This window comes from Protopterus annectens, chromosome 12.part0 (genome assembly GCF_019279795.1).
Source record: "Protopterus annectens isolate FY-2018-M chromosome 12.part0, PAN1.0, whole genome shotgun sequence".
NCBI classification, from domain to species: domain Eukaryota; kingdom Metazoa; phylum Chordata; order Ceratodontiformes; family Protopteridae; genus Protopterus; species Protopterus annectens.
In genome coordinates this window covers 1,166,502,136-1,166,520,300 of record NC_056746.1, presented here as the reverse complement: position 1 = coordinate 1,166,520,300, position 18,165 = coordinate 1,166,502,136, and the positions used below count along the sequence as shown (strand labels likewise).

At 37.7% G+C, this 18,165-nt stretch overlaps 1 protein-coding gene across 1 annotated transcript in view; it reads left to right on the top strand.

Annotated features, from left to right (window-relative positions):
• LOC122817052 (bactericidal permeability-increasing protein-like) overlaps positions 1–18,165 on the top strand; it is a 442,831-nt gene that overhangs the window by 235,995 nt on the left and 188,671 nt on the right. Inside the window, exon 7 of the mRNA XM_044090194.1 lies at positions 6,344–6,435. Within this exon, the coding sequence (XP_043946129.1) occupies positions 6,344–6,435 (92 nt within the window). The remainder of the gene's footprint in view (positions 1–6,343; positions 6,436–18,165) is intronic.

The following is an 18,165-nucleotide window of genomic DNA, read 5'->3' as shown; positions in this document are numbered from 1 at the left end:
TATTAACTGCAAGATTGCACAATATTGAGGAAAGGGCATATTGCCCTACCCCAAATAATGTATGATCTTGCATACCTGTTGACCATATATAGATTCAACAATACTGTTTCCCCATATCTCTCTCTATAGATAAATATATATATATATATATATATATATATATATATATATATATATATATATATATATATATATATATATATATATATATATATATATATATATACATATATATATATATATATATATATATATATATATGTGTGTGTGTGTGTGTGTGTGAGTGATTTAATTTCTCCAGTATTTATTTATTTATTTATTTATTTATTTATTTAAATTTGTTGACCGGGAGTGTCCGACTGGACGTAGGTCCATTTTCAGCGGAGGCCCGGGGAGAAAAGCTCCACAGTAAAATAAACAGACAGTAGTTACACTGGATTACATAGCGATTAACAATTTAACATAGAAATTACTTACAACATATTTACAGATGAAGAATATAGTACATCAGTAGACAACTAGAATCTTTATCTGTGAAGTACATAACAGGCATTAACAAATGTAACAATGAGAAGTTCCTGCTGTATAATAAGTACTAGGCTTATGAGCATCTGAGCTTGCTATCATCAAGGTAGTTAGTGGAGGTGAAAGAAAGGTAGTAGTTGGATGGGGTGGATGATATTAGAGTGGGAGTTGCAAGGGCATAGCCAGCATGTTTTTAGGTGTGCTTTTAGTAAAGTTTTGAAGTGGGTGCATGATGGGAGGTAATTGTGGGTGGGAGGGATTTCCATAATTTGGCTATGGTGCAAGAGAATAGTGCTTCACCAGCAGAGTTATTGGCTTTAGTGATCTGCAAGTGATTTTTGTTGCTGGATCTTAGTGGTCTGGTGGTGCGATAGGGTTGGAGTAGATTCTGGAGGGATGGGACATTTAGTGGATGGTTTTCTAGTTTGTGGGTGAGTGAGAGTTGATACCACTGAAGGAGGTGAGGGAGTTCAAGCCAGCCCAGTTCAGCAAGTGAGAGACAGTGGTGACTACGGTAGGATGCCGCAATTTTGTTGTAGCAGGTCTCTAACTTGTTTAGATCACATTGCCTTAGGTTGGTATATACTGGAGAGGTATAAAGTAGGGTGGAGATAAGGTGGGAATTTGCTATTGAAATCTTTGCTGCTTTGGTGAGAAATTGTTTATTTCTGCACAATGCTCCTAGGTTTTTGTGGACTTTTTTTATGGTCATGGATATGTGAATGTCAAATTTTAGTTTATTGTCTATTTCCACTCCTAGCAATTTGGTGTGCAGTTGGGTATATAGTGGTGTTGTCTTTTGCTGTGATGTTAAAGTGAGAGTTGTTTTGAGTAAGTTTGGTGGGTTGGAAGATGAGTAGTTTAGTTTTGTTTGGGTTGAGTATTTATTGGGCATCGGATAACCATGTTTCAACAGAGGAAAAGGCTTCCTGTGTGACTTTTTGTAGTTTGGGTAGGGACTGGGCTGAGCAGATGATGGTAGAGTCATCTGCGTATTGGATGAGTGTGCCATGTTTGGTGGCAGAGGCTAGATTATTGGTGTAAACAGAGAAAAGTAGGGGTCCAAGGATGGATCCTTGGGGAACCCCTATGGAGACAGGTAGTTGGGGAGATATGTCATTCTGCCATACAACGGATTGTTGGCGGTCAGACAGGTAACTCTGAAACCAGTTGGTGACTGATTGTGAGAAGGATAGGTTATTGAGGACAGAGATAAGTTGTTTGTGTGGGACCATGTCAAATGCTTTAGATAGGTCTAGGAAAGTAGCAGAGGAGAGATAGCCATTGTTTTTATGCTGAAGGATAGTGTTTGTAAAGGAGAGTAAGGCAGTGGTGGTGCTATGGTTTGGTCGGAAACCATGCTGAGTACTGGAAAGGAGGTTGTTAGTAAGGAGGTAGTGTGAGACCTGAGAGTGTATGCATCTCTCTAGTATTTTGGAGAGTGGAGAGAGAATAGCTATGGGGCGGTAATTGGTTAGTTCTGCAGAGGGTCCGCCTTTGTGGAGGGGAATTATATGTGAGACTTTCCACAATGTGGGAATGTAACTTTCTGACAGAGATCGGTTAATCAAGATGGATACTGGGTAGGCCAGAGCATCAGCTGTGATTTGTAGGTATTCACTTGGGAGGTTGTCTGCTGCTAATTATCTGGCATATTCTATGTGTTTTCCCAAATTTAATTTCTGTTAGTCAAATCAGAAGTAGGCATAAGTAAACACATAATGCACTGCCCAATCCTGTTTTTAGTAGGACTTGTCTATGTGTTATGATGGCATAATGCAGTTACTAGTGCAGGGCTGCAGGGATATGTTGTGGCACTACACTTTTCTGCTGGATAATGCTGCATGTTGCAGTCTGAGACGTGGCTAATGGAAGTTAACTGTGTAAAGCATGGTAGATGAATTCAAACACAAGCTATGTTGTAATGTTTCAAAGAAGTGCAGAGAGGACTGAGCACTGAATATGTAGTTTTATAGTGAGCACCCACTGCTGCCTATGTCAGCAGCAGGTCTAATATCTCAAGAGCAGACAAGTACTGCAAGTGTGTGTGTGTGTGTGTGTGTGTGTGTGTGTGTGTGTGTGTGTGTGTGTGTGTGTGTGTGTGTGTGTGTGTGTGTGTGTGTGTGTGTGTGTGTGTGTGTGTGTGTGTGTGTGTGTGTGTGTGCATGCTTATTTGTATATAGGCATGTGTGTGCATGGGAGTGTATGTTTTTGAGTGTGTCTGCTTACAGGCACGTGTGCGCATGTCAGTGTGTGTGTGTGTGTGTGTGTGTGTGTGTGTGTGTGTGTGTGTGTGTGTGTGTGTGTGTGTGTGTATGTGTGTGTGTGTGTGTGTGTGTGTGTGTGTGTGTGTGTGTGTGTGTGTGTTGTGTGTCAGGCTGTATTTGTGTGTGTGTTTGTGTGTGTCACTGTGTATGTATGTGTGTAGGGTCTTTACTTGTAACTGAATCAGTCTTTTGTGTGAGTGTGTGTGTGTGTGTGTGTGTGTGTGTGTGTGTGTGTGTGTGTGTGTGTGTGTGTGTGTGTGTGTGTGTGTGTGTGTGTGTGTGTGTCTGTCTAGTTGCCTGTACGTGCCTGGGCAAGAGTGTTGCATGGATTGATAGGGGGAGCACCTAAAGCAGTTGTTACAACTGGATTAAGTGTTTGATTCAGAGACGTGTAAATTTGTTGCTGATGAACTTTTGCTTCATGTGCCTCATTGACAGGAGTGACAGGTGCTGACTGAGGTTTCTTTTTTGGAGTTAATCTTTTGGCTAGGCTTGTAAGGGCCCCAGAACCATTAGCCTAGTAACCTCCTATGATCCTATGATCCTATGTGATTCTTGCCTATCTCTGAACCACTTGAATTCCAATTCAACACTGCTAGACCACAACACCACAGCACTAGTAACCCTCCTAACAACACTGTTCAACCTTTGCCTACATGTAGGTTTTGTACCAAGTGAATGGAAAACAGCTACAGTTATTCCCTTGCATAAAATAGAACTTTACACATGAAACTAATGTATTATGACACAGGGAACCAACAAAGACTGGACCCATCACAGTTTGGATTCATCAAGGGCAGGTCATTCTTACTCAACCTGGTGAACATTTTTGAAAAGGTCACCAAATCAATAGATGAAGGTAAAACAGTATACAGTGCATACCTTGTCCTGGCTTTTGGCACAATCGTCAATTCAGGCATAGTAGAAAAGCTAAATAAACTGTGGGAAAAACTACATTACCCACGGGATTGCCAACTGACTCACAGATAAGATGCAGAAGATCAAATAGGTGAATTCCTTGACAAAGAGGCCAGTCACCAGTGGGGTCCCCCAGCATTCAGTGCTGGCACCTGTCCTGTTTGGCATCTACTTCTCGGAAATAAAAGTCAATACCAAAGGGCTCTGCCTTTCTAAGTTTGCAGATGACTGAAAGCTAGGAGCAGTCACTGAATCTCCAAATGACTTAGCTATCCTGCAGGAAGGTTTGTTCCAAAATCATGGGCCGAAACTAAATGTCAAAAAATGCATTATTGTATAATTTGGAAAATGATCTATCACAGGGAATTATCACAATGACAATATACCCCTAAGAGCTGACCCAGTTGTTTTGGATTTGGGAACTTATGTAGACAGTTACCTAAATTTTGACCAACATGTGTCCACTGTTGGATGAAAGTTCTTCTATATTGCACAGCTTTTTAACAAAGGGATTTTGTGTAGATCTAGGGAGGTCATTGCTCCCTCTACTCAGCCCTCATTAGGACGATCACTGAGTATAATGCCTCTTTTGGCGTGTATCTGTCCAGACACATACAACAACTGGAACACCCACAGAAAGGAGACAAGGCCTAAACAATATGTCTTAAATTGGCCAAGTCAAATCCCAATCACTATACTCACTATCTTACAGAGTGCCAAGTGGTGACCTGTGTCTGGCATATGAGGCATCCTCAGACACAATACTCATGGACCTCTGCACATCAGCAAGTCAAATGGCATCAGAAATACTCAGTCAAGGGATCTAAAACTCCTTATGCAACATCAACATAATGAACTGGAGGAAGAGATATATGTCACAGGGGATACCACTGCTCTGCAACAGACTCCCTTTCCGTGTTAAACAGAGCTCATCACTGTCCATCAAGCACAACTTTGATCTATGGATGGGTAACAGAATCCTTACCCAGGTCTGTCACCTGTACCACTAATGGAAAGAGGAAGGCCTAAATGCTTTATCCTATGCACAAGTCCCCCCAATTTATCTATAGTATGATCCCAGTTATTTTCTTTAGGGCTAATATATAATTATTGACTCTGGCATGAGTAAGGCCAATCTAACAGCAAATGGGATAGGTTAATTCAAGCACCAAAAGGGAAACTGGCTAGTCTTAAAATGGCTCCTGATCCTTGATGAACCAGTTAAACAGAATGTTATGTCTCCACTGAAAACCATTGGAAGGTTTTCCCCACCCCCTTGGTTCATCAAGGATTAGAAGAATCTTAGGACATGCCTCTGGGGAAGCTCTATCAGGTAGGTGAAAAGTGTAGCTCCTTGAAAAGTAGGTTGTGGGTAAATGAACCTAACCTAAAGTTTCCTACCCTCAGCTGGAATCCAGATAAGCATAGTGAAAAAGTATTAATGGTGGGTCAAGAGGCCCAAAGTGAAAGAAGACATGAAAAATGAAAGACCAAGAGCCCTTGTTCATATTTTGTAGGCAGTGTTGGTTTGTGCAGATTGTGGCCAAACTGTTGGGAACACATTATTAAAACTGGAGCAGTAGCACATATCTGCTGACATCAGGCCTAATGTCATGTACCATGAGTTTCTTGAAGAAACAGATTCTGAAGTGAGAGTAGAGTTTCACCACTGCCTTGTTCCAGTGGGGAGTGAGTAAACTGGATCAGTAAAACTAAACACCTAAGTGTATTTAACAGTTAATGATTCTAATTTAGTAAGGCTCTCTAACACAAGCAAAATTTGCCAAAAGTTATGGTGTCAATCAGTGATGGTGTTTCTCATAAAATGTATGTGATCTGTAAGCTATTTTTTATTCCAATATGTAAGAGTTTGCAGAGGATCTACTATATTTCCCAGAAAGCAAAGTCATTGAAGTGCAGTTTCTCCAGTTTTGCAGTTGATGACAAGTAATCTTCAGCTTTTGGAGCAAAACACCCTAACACCACTTTTGGGGGGAGCTATGCACTCATACCCTAATTAACTTGTATAGCCAACTTCAAGATCAAACCTCCTCGGGGAAATTGGTCTAAAATCTAGTTTCAAGGGGATCCAAATGTAGGAAAACTGCACTTTGATGAACTTGCATTTTGGAAAGTGCATATATTCCATTTACAGAAAACAGCAGGACATTTAGTTTGCTTTAACAAACTTTTTGCCATTAGAAAATTACTCTTTAAACAGTAGACTATTAATACTCGGTTATCTTGTAAAAGTGCAGTATATACTGGGATCTCACATATCATGTCTAGATGCCCAAAAGATGTTTATAAAGCCTGCCTCTCCTTTAATTTGCATTTATACTGTGATAAGAAAGAAAGATATAATAGTTTTACATCTCAAGAATATGAAGACAAAAAGAATAAAAGACTGAAAAGATTTTTTTTTTAAATGTCTGCTAAAATAAACAATTTCTAGTATTTTTGCTGACACTTTACATATCCTTCTCGGAATTCTTTTGTCTTCATTATCCACAAATTAATATTACTTAACCACTGCACTTTTAAAGCAAGCCTAAATAACTTTTTTTTATGGAAAATAGCTAAAAATCCTAAGAATTGTATCACTGAATCATTGTAATATTATCTTTTTGCAGTTAATACAAAGATCGACAGATTTGCTGCTATAGATTACTCACTTGTTGGTCCACCACTGGCAACAGCTGAAGCCCTGGATGTGCATTTTAAGGTAAGCATCTTGTGTATAAGCCTTAGTGATGACAATACAAAAGAGCATTCTTAAAAAGTGCAACTTGTATGCATTACTACAGTGTCCTGACTTATTATGCACAAAAAGTGACTGCAGCAAAGTGAATGAACATGCACTGGCTACTTCACTCTTGTAGCAAGTAACTGTTGCAGCAATAACCAGGACTAATGATTTGCTCACTTTATATGTTAACAAATCAACTGTGCTGAGTACATATGTACTGACATATGTACAAAACTACATAGAAAACTCCCTACTTCAAGTCATCATGGGAGATGTGTAAATTACACTTAAACACTGAGAAGTTTTAGCACAATGTTTCAAAAATGCACCCTGGTAAATGGGTCTTTAAAATGGAAACTGACAAGACATTGATGGGTGTTTTGCATTTAAGACTGTCTGCATTTTTTTACTGAAACCTGGTGTGTGTTGTAAAATATTTGGCTGAGGAAAAGCATATATTTTGCCAGCAGAAGGAGAACTGAGGTCAATCTAGTCTGTACAGCTGTTGCAGAAAGCTACCTGTGCTTGCCTTTCCATTCTTTCCCGCTCTCTGTACTACTTATCCCAAGCCTTCTTCAATCCATCCATTTACCCTCTGCATTTACTCTAGCAATTGATTCCACTCGAATACCACTCTCTCAGTAATGAAACACTTTCGCATGTCCTGTTGACCTGGGACTCTCTTTTAGTTACAGTTCACCACATTTCCTGCCTGATCTATCAGTTCTCCCCATAACCATTTTTACCTAGTTATATTCTAATTTTCTCTCCAGGCTCCCAGAGAGTACTGTTCCAAACTACTGATTGTTACCTCATAGGTTGCTCCATTTGGACCCCCTGCATTCCTCATTGCTTCCTTCTGCACATCCTCAATTAGATATGGAATGGTTTCCAGAATATAGCATGGTGTGGCTGGAGTCTTATCAAATCTTGATACTTAGAAGCATAACTTACATACCCTGAAGTTAATCTTTAACGCAGTATGTCTGAGCATCATGCTGGCATTTGCTGCTACCCTCTCACATGGCTCTTAGTGGCCCATAAATGTAGAGATTATCTCCCACCAAGCCACGTTTAAGCCCTTTACCCTAAAACATTAGCATGCAGCAGCTTGTATTTTACTCCTAATCTATCATAGCCAAGGTGCAACATCTTACAGTTATCCAGATTATATACATGTTGACATCTTTCTGAACTGCCTGCTAGCCAAGCCACATCTGTCATGATGCTTATTTGCCTATTGCCAACTCTCTTGCTCCATCACCATAGAGGGTCACCCTGTTAATCCCTCTCATTGGTAAATTCAAAGCATACGTTGTACATCATTGATCTTTTGTGTGAACTTTAGAACAAAACACTGTTTTTTGTATCTCCTTCCAGTAATACTTTGACCAAAAGAGATGTGCCCAACATTTTTTTTTTATCTTTGGTCCATACCCATTAGTTTTCCTAACTGTGTCCTTTATAATGTAGAATCAAAGATCTTATAAATTCAAGAAGACCATGCCTAAAAGGTTGTTTCACCCACCTCCCTTGTTACCCAGTTATTAAACTGCACCAGGATGGTCTGGTATAGGTTCTTGAATGTAAATAAGTGCTAGTTTATATTCAGTAATTTATTTTCTCTCAGGAAGATGATTAATCTTGTTTTTGAAATTCCTTCCATGATTGTACCTATTAGTGTTATTAGGCTGACCAGATTGCAGTCATCTGGTGAGTTCATTGCTCCAATTTATAAGAGCTATTTTACCTCCAAATTCCTGAAACTAACCTCCTCCCAGGAGTTACTGAATAATTATGAGAGATTTCACTAGAAACCTGTCTGACTTTTTGACTATCCTCCAAGTCATCCAGTCTGTGTTTTATAATTTGTATTCCATGACACATTACTTTCTTCATTTATTTTACCTACTTTATTTTCCTGTCCATCTACCTGTGTCTATCACCGCCCCTGTTCTAGCCTGTATCAATATGGAAGCCAATAAATCTGGAAAATAAAAAGTGATATACTCAACTAATAATATGAAGAAGAAGAAGAAAAGCAATCAGGTAGGTAAAAGGAACTTAAAGGAGACAATGTAGAAAGAACTTGAAAAAGGGTCAAAAAGTAAAGACAACTTTATGTATGTGGGAAAATGAGTGGATCAAGGGATGTGGCAATAAACTAGATAGGAGGGTAAGGAACATAAGGGATAAGGTTAGAATTCTGAGTAAATTATTTTCTTGGTACTTGCCAAGGCAAATGAAGGAATTCCTTATTGAAATAGAGAAAGCATTTGATAAAATAAGATAATTTGTGAGGTGATATGAGGAATTATGGAAGCATATGTAATAAATTAAAAAATGGTGGAAATATATAAAAAATTAATGGGTGAAACTAATGGTAAATGAATGGATAGGGAAATAGATCAGAGTAAGAATGGAAGTTAACCAGGAGTATCCCTTAAGTATATGTATTTTATTCTAGTAATGAATGTAGGTATTCAAATTTCAATTTCAGAAATGGATGAAGTATGTCGGAAGATGGGAAAAGAAACTGAGATACCATATGTTTGTCCTACATAGATGATTTAATTATTGCAGAAAAATAGAGGATGGGTGAATGAAAGTATTATAACAATTCAAAAGTTATTAAAAATATAGCTGTAAGCTTGTATAAAAGAGGCTTGGTGAAGTAAATAACATGAATTGGACTTATTATAATAGGGAGGAAATTACTATATTATGGGTTACGTTTGGGGAATGTGAAAACATACTGAATCAATGGAAAGTAAACTGGAAGAAATAAAATAAGGAAACTGAGATACCAATGTTTTTCTTATGTAGATGATTTAGTTATTATTGCAAAAAAAAATAGAGGATGGGTGAATGAAAGTATTATAAGAATTGAGAAGTTATTAAAAATATAGTTCTAAGATTGTATAAAGATAAAAGTAAGGGGCTTGGTGAAACAAATAACATGAGTTGGATTTATTATAGTAGAAAGGAAATCAATGGAAAGAGAAACTGGAAGAAATAAAATTACTGTTACTGGTATGGCACAAAATTTTAATTTGTGTAATAAGAAAGAGTAAACTTTAAATACATATATTTTGGGTAACCTTGCTTATGTTGGGGAGTTTATAAACATCAGTCCATCCATACACTAATTTTTTTTCCACATTTTCCACAAGGGTCGCTGTGTCTCTTCAGCAGTGACAATCATCTAGAGTCGAGGCTCACGGAGGAGATTATATGTGTCCAGAAAAATGGGAAAGGAGTTGTTAGAAATTTTTTTTCAATTTTTACCTGGGGTTCGAGACTGGATCCTATTAAAAGAGGGATAATACACAATAGCAAAGAATCTGTCTATCTTGGAATATTAATAATGTGAATAAGGAGAACAAACGTCAGTAAAATTGTTAAATGAGAGGTATGAAGAGATATGGAATCAAGTAAAAAAGAAGAGAAGGGATAAAAAAGAGATTACACAAAGAAAGGACTGTGTAAATAACAAATGTATGGAAATTAAAGAACTGAATATAGTCAGGAAAGAAATGATTAGTATGAAAAAATTATGCAAGATGATTTTTTTCTAAATACATGGAGTGATTTATCAGACGATGACAGAAATGCAAAAAAGCAAAGAAGGAAAAGATTTGAAGATTTCTGTGAAGCTGAAGAATTTTTGTGGAGTATTTTGTTAAACAAGTTACCTGTTAAGGGAAGTATGAAATACAGAGCAATAGAAGACAATGTACAGCAAGGTAGAGGAAACTGCAATACATGGCTTTTAGGAATGTAAAATTAATGTCTTTTTTTTTTTTGGAAAAAGTGTAAAAATGTATACAGTTGTGAAGGTTTCAAAGAAATGAATATGCAAATTATACTGTATAGTAATTAGAAAAGAAGGAAGGAATAAATTGATAAATGGGAAAACATATTTGTTACAAGCTGGGTATTTTGGAAAAGAAGGTGTGAAAGACTACTGTATAACACAAATATATGTGAGGAAGCTGCATTGGCAGAAATAAGAAACTGGCTGTGCACAAAACATTGAGGAATATAGACGGAGATTAAGGAAACTGGAATTAAAGATGTATGTAATACAATTGTGTTGTATTACTGATGAAGAAATTGTAAAAATTATTTAAATAGGATGGATATAGGGTTGCTCAACCTCCTTTGCACCTGTTAGTAATGGGTGCTGACCCTACCCTTAACACTGTCTTTCCGTCAACCCTAACACTGCTGCTTACCTTCATAAAAACCTTCCCGTAACACCACCACTACACAAGACACAGACACACACAAACAGCACTACATTTATCCCGTAAAGTAACCCTGACCCTCACCCCAAAATATGCTTACTCACACACAAACACCTATCCTTCACTCATCCCTGACCCTAACCCTAACTCACATACACACGCACAAGCACTCTCACCCATCCAACTCGATGTACCTGTCTTGGCATTACACACCATCGACATTTCCACTGCTCAGCTATCCATACTGATGACATTAAACCACACCTCCTGCATGCAAGGAACACTATATATATATATATATATATATATATATATATATATATATATATATATATATATATATATATATATATATATATATATATAAGTGCTACAGAATCCTGAAAGACCAAAATCCTGAAGACCAAAATCTTAAGAGCAAAATCCTGAAAGTTCAAAATCCTGAAAACTCAAAATCCTGAAAACACACAATATACCAACACTTACTATATTCCAGCAGAAGTACATACAGAAACAAATAAAACACAAACAATATTACTCTTTTCCAAGTATAAGCAGGGGGGCAAGCACCCCTGCACCCCACACCCCCTGCTACTTAAATATATCAACTCCAAGATTGCACTTAATGTACTGAAATGCAGTCTCATAGTTGTTATATTTAAGTAGTAGGGGGTGTGGGGGTGCAGGGGGGCTTGCCCCCCTGCATATAATTGAAGGGTAATATGTTTCTGTATGTACTTATGCTGGAATATAGTAAGTGTTGGTATATTGTGTGTTTTCAGGATTTTGAGTTTTCTGGATTTTGAACTTTCCGGATTTTGGTCTTCTGGATTCTGTAGCTCTCCGATATAGATAGATAGATAGATAGATAGGTAGATAGATAGATAGATAGATAGATAGATAGATAGATAGATAGATAGATAGATAGATAGATAGATAGATAAATCCTTGCTTGTTTTTGAATACTAGATTGTACCAGAGGGCTGCCACTAATAAAGAGAGGACAGCAATCATGGTAGAAAGCAGTGGTGTCAACAGTGGAGTTAATTAAAAATATCGGGACATCCAGATCATGGAGAGTCAAGAAAGTGGTTTAGATGGTTGCATTTTGGATAAGCTTTTGAAAGAAAGTGAGCCAGCAGATGATAAGATGTTATCATGAGGAGACATAGTGGAAAGATGTGTTGCTGTAAGTAATTTTCATCTGTGCAATATACTGAGATGATTTCTAAATTCATCCCAGATTTTATTACTGAAGTATAGAAGACTGAGGAGAGGTGAGAGGTACACAACAGAAAGTGCTAATAAGGAGGCAAAGGGATGTTCTACCACTGGAGTAATTGATTCTAAAGGTATGTTCTCTGGAAGGGAGATAGAGAAATTGGCTTTTGATGACTTGCAGTATGCAATAGATTGTACAGCAGTGGTTGCATGGTCTTGTAAGAAGTAAAGAATCCACTGCAGAGGCAGCAGTAGTCAAAGGAAAGTGGAGAAGAGCAAACAATGAAAGGACTGTAGCAGAAGCAGCATGGAGAAGGTGGTCATTGGCAAGAATTAAGAGTAAAGATAACTTTACAATAAATGGTTATGACTTCTTCCAAAAAAGTACTCTGAAACAACTGATTGTGAATCAGGAATAGAAATATGTCCCTGTAATACAGACAATGGTAAATTATCTTCAATAAGTACAACGTTTTCATCACCAAATCAACAGTAGAATTACATTCATTCTTTATTTCATTAACAGTATTAGAGTTCACCTATACATCACCTGGTGGCATGAAATCCCTTGTAGTCCTCAGCAGGAATCACCAGTACAGCACCCACTTAAGAGTTCAGGAATTACTTTGGTACCCTGTCCAAATATCCTCAGTTTTAGTATCCCCTAAAAATGTCCATATCTAGTTGAACAACACATTAAAACAGATTCAAATAGTAATATTTTATCAAGTTCAAGAAAACAGCATTGTTAAGTAATGCAGCAGACCAGGAGAAGAAGACATTATAGAGAACATTAATTAGTGTTTTGGGGGTACAGGAAACATCAAGAGTAAAAGCAGTTTAAAATAAAAAATGGTATAAATATGATGTGTAAAATATGGTTTGGAGTTGTGTTTTGAAAACAAGAAGTTTATTAAAGAAGAAGCAACACTAATAATAAAACAAATCTGACCTATTGTGCTCATTAAGCGCAATCCATCTAAGGGAAAATCCATTGATCCATTGAAACTACCCATCTGAAGTTGTCAGCTAAATAATCAAAAGGCTATAATTATAAAAATAAATACTATTGCAAGAGGCAAGCTCCCCCTGCCCCATCATGTGGAGGAGGTGTATGAGTCCTTCTCACTCCTATATATACTAACATATACTAACTTATCTTGTGTTTCCATGGAAAAAAAGGAACAGATCATCTCTGTATAAGGTACTGATCCTCCAAATTTGTGTTAGTGGTCTGTCTTTCAGCATATGCCCAGTTATTTGATAAGTCCAACTTGATTATACAACTATCAACAAGCTGTTCTTCAAAATGGACTGCATCCCAAAAAACATTCCATTATTATCTTTACTGATGCAAAATATTAAGAAAGCATAAATCTGTCTTTGATTTCCAACAGAAAAGTATCATAATATTATTTGTTTTAGCCATGCTAATTATTATAGCAATAACCCACGCCTGGGTGTGGGTAATGCTGGATTTACCCACGGTTGGCGTGGTTTGGTCCCGAGGGCGAAGCCCGAGGGACCAAACAAAGCCAACCGTGGGTAAATCCAGCATTACCCACACCCAGAAGTGGGTTATTGCTATTATACAATGACATTATTTAAGAAAAGAAATAATTACTTTTCTTAAATAATGGCATTGTATAATGCCTCTTTACTGCCCTTCCGCAGCTGTCTGGTATTCTGCGGCAGTTCTGATGTACTGCGCATGCCTACGCAGTACATCAGAGCTGTGGGCAAAAGCAACGGAGAACGCAAGATCTCCGTTGCTTTTTTTTTAAAAAAAACTGTCTCGCTATGTTAAATGGGTTTAACATAGCGAGACAGCTTTAAAATAAGCAACGGATATCTCCGTTGCTTATTTTAAAGCTGTCTCGCTATGTTAAACCCATTTAATATAGCGAGACAGCTTTAAAAAAAAAAGCAACGGAGAGCTTTTTACACACTGTGTCGCTATGTTAAAGGAGTTTAACATAGTGAGACAGCTTTAAAAAAAGCAATGGAGATCTCCGTTGCTTTTTTTAAACCTGTGTCGCTATGTTAAACTCTTTTAACATAGCGAGACAGTGTTTTATACTAACGGAAAAAGTCCGGGCGACCGGACCTTTTCCCGTTAGTATATTGAGGGATTTACAACGGGCACGCTGGTTGAGCTGGCCAATCAGCATGCACGTTTTAGGGGAGGCATTGTATAATTTTGTATTTATAATCTTTGTTCTCTATAATAAAAGTAAACCTGAGCATTCCTCAACCACTGCTAAAGCATTACTAAAACAAACTTTTGTGCAGTCTACACTTTCTTTTTCTTAGCTTTAAAGAAACTTTTCCCATAAGAACATGAACAGTTAAGGAAGTGTTTGCGATAAACTGAATCATATTTCAGACAGCCTTCTCAGTAATCACATATTGTCTGCGCATAGCTCCTTCAAAACACTTTATAATACTCTAAATGAAATACAGGCATTTTCCTGAAACACAAGTGCTTGAAAATGACAGTTTCAAGCCCTGTGTTTTGAGATGTCATTTTTGAGTATGACAATTGTCACACAAGAATTTAAGAAAAATACTCAAGTCTTGTCTAAGCAGATATTTGTCTACAGCAAAAAATCAACTTGGAATTGTTTTTCTCTGTGAACTGGCAATTATTATGTTTTCATCCACACTAGTTTCCTTTTGTCTGAAGTTGTCAGAACATCTGTGCTCTTTACTTCATAAAAACAAGTGCTGAGAATTTTTTATCAAATATTTTCCTTACATAACAATAGCAAAATTACAGCATCTTTTTGTAAAAGCTTCTCAGTAATTCTACATTTTTACAGCATCATTTTATAAATATTTCTCAGTAATTCTTCATTTTAAATGTCAGAGTCAATGCTATTACTTTATTCTGCATGCTTTTTGTTTGCTTTGTTTTGTTTTGTTTTGTTTCGTTTTGGTTTGGTTTTGGTTTGTATTTTTGAAGAGCCAACAAGTTCATTATTTTTGGGAACAGCTTACAGCATTAAGTGGACAGCATAATTTGTACTACAGAGGTGCTTTGTTATTTAAAACTTTAGTCTCAAATATGGAAATGTTTCACATAAGCAGTCTCAAAAATTATGTACGTTCAAAAGGTGCAAAGGGACTTACAAGTATTTGTTAATAGAGTACAAGGTGAATAACAGGAGAATAATAGGATCCATGAAAGTGTGGTCCAAGAGGATAAAATGAATGCTTAGCCATCGTGCTAATAATAGATATAGAACTAAGAGCCAAAAGGATTAACTACTGAAGAATACATGGCCAAAAGAAATGCCCTCATAACCGAAAACTGATTAGTGAGCAAAAAGGAACATTGAAAGGAGAAAAGAGATTAAGACACACATACAAACTCATATACACACCAAATATTGGGTATTCAGACCACATGCAATAATTTATTCAAAACATAGTATCGTGGGGCCTTAGTTTATACATTCATGAACATGGGCTCCCTTTTGAAATGTCAGCAGTCAAAATGCCAAGTACCAAAAAGCTGAAAAAAAGACCGAAGGTTTTAAGAAGACTGAATCTCAAAAATTGCTCTTGTACTTAAAACTTCTTTTTGTAGGGGGGCAGCCCCCCCACACCCCCCTAACTTATATATATTAACTCCAAGATTGCAATGCCTCGGAAAAAAAAGAATATTCTGAGAAATGGCATCTAGGACATGATATATGTACATGCAATCTTTCAGTCATTCAGTCTCGCATTTCAGGACTCAGTCTAACAGGTCCCAACATTGCAAATGATTACCAAGAACATGACCTACATGCAACTCCATACCTTTTACTTAATTACCAATAAACATTTTTTTGATAAATTCATACTCCATTTACCCACATAAAGTCACATCTTGTTTCATGCAATGCAATATTTGACAGTCCACTATTTAAACTACTTTCTGTATTAAAGTCAAAAATTTAAAGTCAATATACAATACACTAAAACAATTAAAGATGCCTAAACGTTACATATAAACATTTTTATCTATTGAGGTAACAGAACCATTGATCTTATAACACAGCTACATAAAATCATACATTCATACATAATCAAATCATCATCATCATCATCTCCTTTCTGTTTATCCCAGTTAGGGGTCGCCACAGTGGATCACCAGTCCGCTCATGATTGGCAGTGGAGTTGTATGGTGTTGAGTTGCCAGCCCGGCGCCCAACCTTCCACAAAAGGCTCACACACACACACACACACACACACACACACACACACACACACACACACACACACACACACACACACACACACACACACACACACACACACACACGCACGCACACACACACACACACACACACACACACACACACACACTTAGGGAAAATTTAGAGTGTCCAATCCACCTACAGCATATCTTTGGGATGTGGGAGGAAACTGGAGCATCCGGAGGAAACCCACGCAACCACAGGGAGAATATACAGACTCCACACAGAAGGCACACCAGCTGAGAATTGAACTGGAGAACCTCTTGCTGTGAGGCGATTCATACATAATCAAATATTCGGATCATAACATCCGAAAAAAAGCAAACTTTCTAGGAATATAAATAAGCATAAAATAAGTAAAACTAATAAATATCACCTGAAAATAGACAAATAAATGTAATAAATAAATATATTAAATGTATGAGTAATATATTAAATATACTAAAGGGATGAGTAAGGGTGGACACAGTGGTGCAGTGGTTAGCATTGCTGCCTCACAGCAAGAGGCTCTCAGGTTTGATTCTTGGCTGGGGTGCCTTCTGTGTGGAGTCTGCATGTCCTCCCTGTGGTCATATGCGTTTCCTCTGGGTGCTCTGGCTTCCTCCCACATCCCAAAGACATGCTGAAGGTGGATTGGACACACTAAATTTGCCCTAGGTGTGAGACTGTGTGTGTGTGTGTGTGTGTGTGTGTGTGTGTGTGTGTGTGTGTGTGTGTGTGTGTGTGTGTGTGTGTGTGTGTGTGTGTGTGTGTGTGTGTGTGTGTGTGTGTGTGTGTGTGTGTGTGTGTGTGTGTGTGTGTGTGTGTGTGTGTGTGTGTGTGTGTGTGTGTGTGTGTGTGTGTATGCCTTCTGTAGAGGTTGGGCACTGGGCTGGCAACTCAACACCATAAATCTCCACTGCCAATCATTCTGCAGACCATTGTTCTGCTGTGGCGACCCCTAATGGGACAAGCTGAAAGGAAAAGAAGAAGAAGATTAAATGCATGAGTAAACACTTGATATATTCTATAATTCTAAAAAAAATTAAACTGAAGTAAAATCCAAAATATCTAGGACGTTATTAACCAACTTGAAAAACACACTAGGCATTTGTTTGGTCCAGCTCTTGCTGGGCAAACTTGAGTATCAGGAGTTGATAGCTGCTCACAGTGTGGAATCAACAGCAAACTTCATTAGCCAAAGTCTCCTGATATTAGCTTTTGTATCAAAGAAATATATCCCAAAGTTGAGTCGGGAGGAGGTCCAGGACAGAGCTCTAATGAATACCATTGGTGATGTTTTTATGTCTAGAGCAAATACTACAACTTTACAGGCATGGATGATTCCATCAGATAGTCAGTTACCTGCCCAGCAAATTATGCATATGTTAATGTTGAGGCATGAGAGTTTGTCAATAATCCCAAAATGTGTGATAGTGTCAAGGGTCTTGGCAAGGCCCAGATAGGCATTGTGGACTGTATGCCCTTTATCCATGACCTTAGTAACCCTTTCAAAAAAGCGCAATCACCTTAAGCGGTCAGGAGCTGTCTTTTACAAAGCTGAAATTGAGGGGGTAGTTGGAATGAAGTCAGAAGAGAATTTGCCCATAATAATTTAAGCAATGTCCTTGAGATCACAGAAAGTGTTATCATTGGAGATACATTCATTACAGAATTGTTGGTTAACGCCATGCTTCCTAACATGGTTGAAGAAGACCTTACAGTTGTCTTTTGAATTAGTTGCAACCCTGAGTTCATAGATGGCCTTAAATTTCATAATGGCGTGGCAAGCCTAAATTTATCTGTTGGTATGTCCATCAGGTGAACTCTTTCTTTCAAAACATTTTGAGGAGAGCAAAAACCAAGAGGTAAAAGATACAGGCAATTCCTGGCAACACAGGTGTATTTCTAGTCAGTTACTGAAGCCAATCATTTTATTCTTGAATTTAGACATCATTTTTGGTGATGGTGGAATAATGCTGGATGCCAGGCCTTTCGCTCTTTGAAGA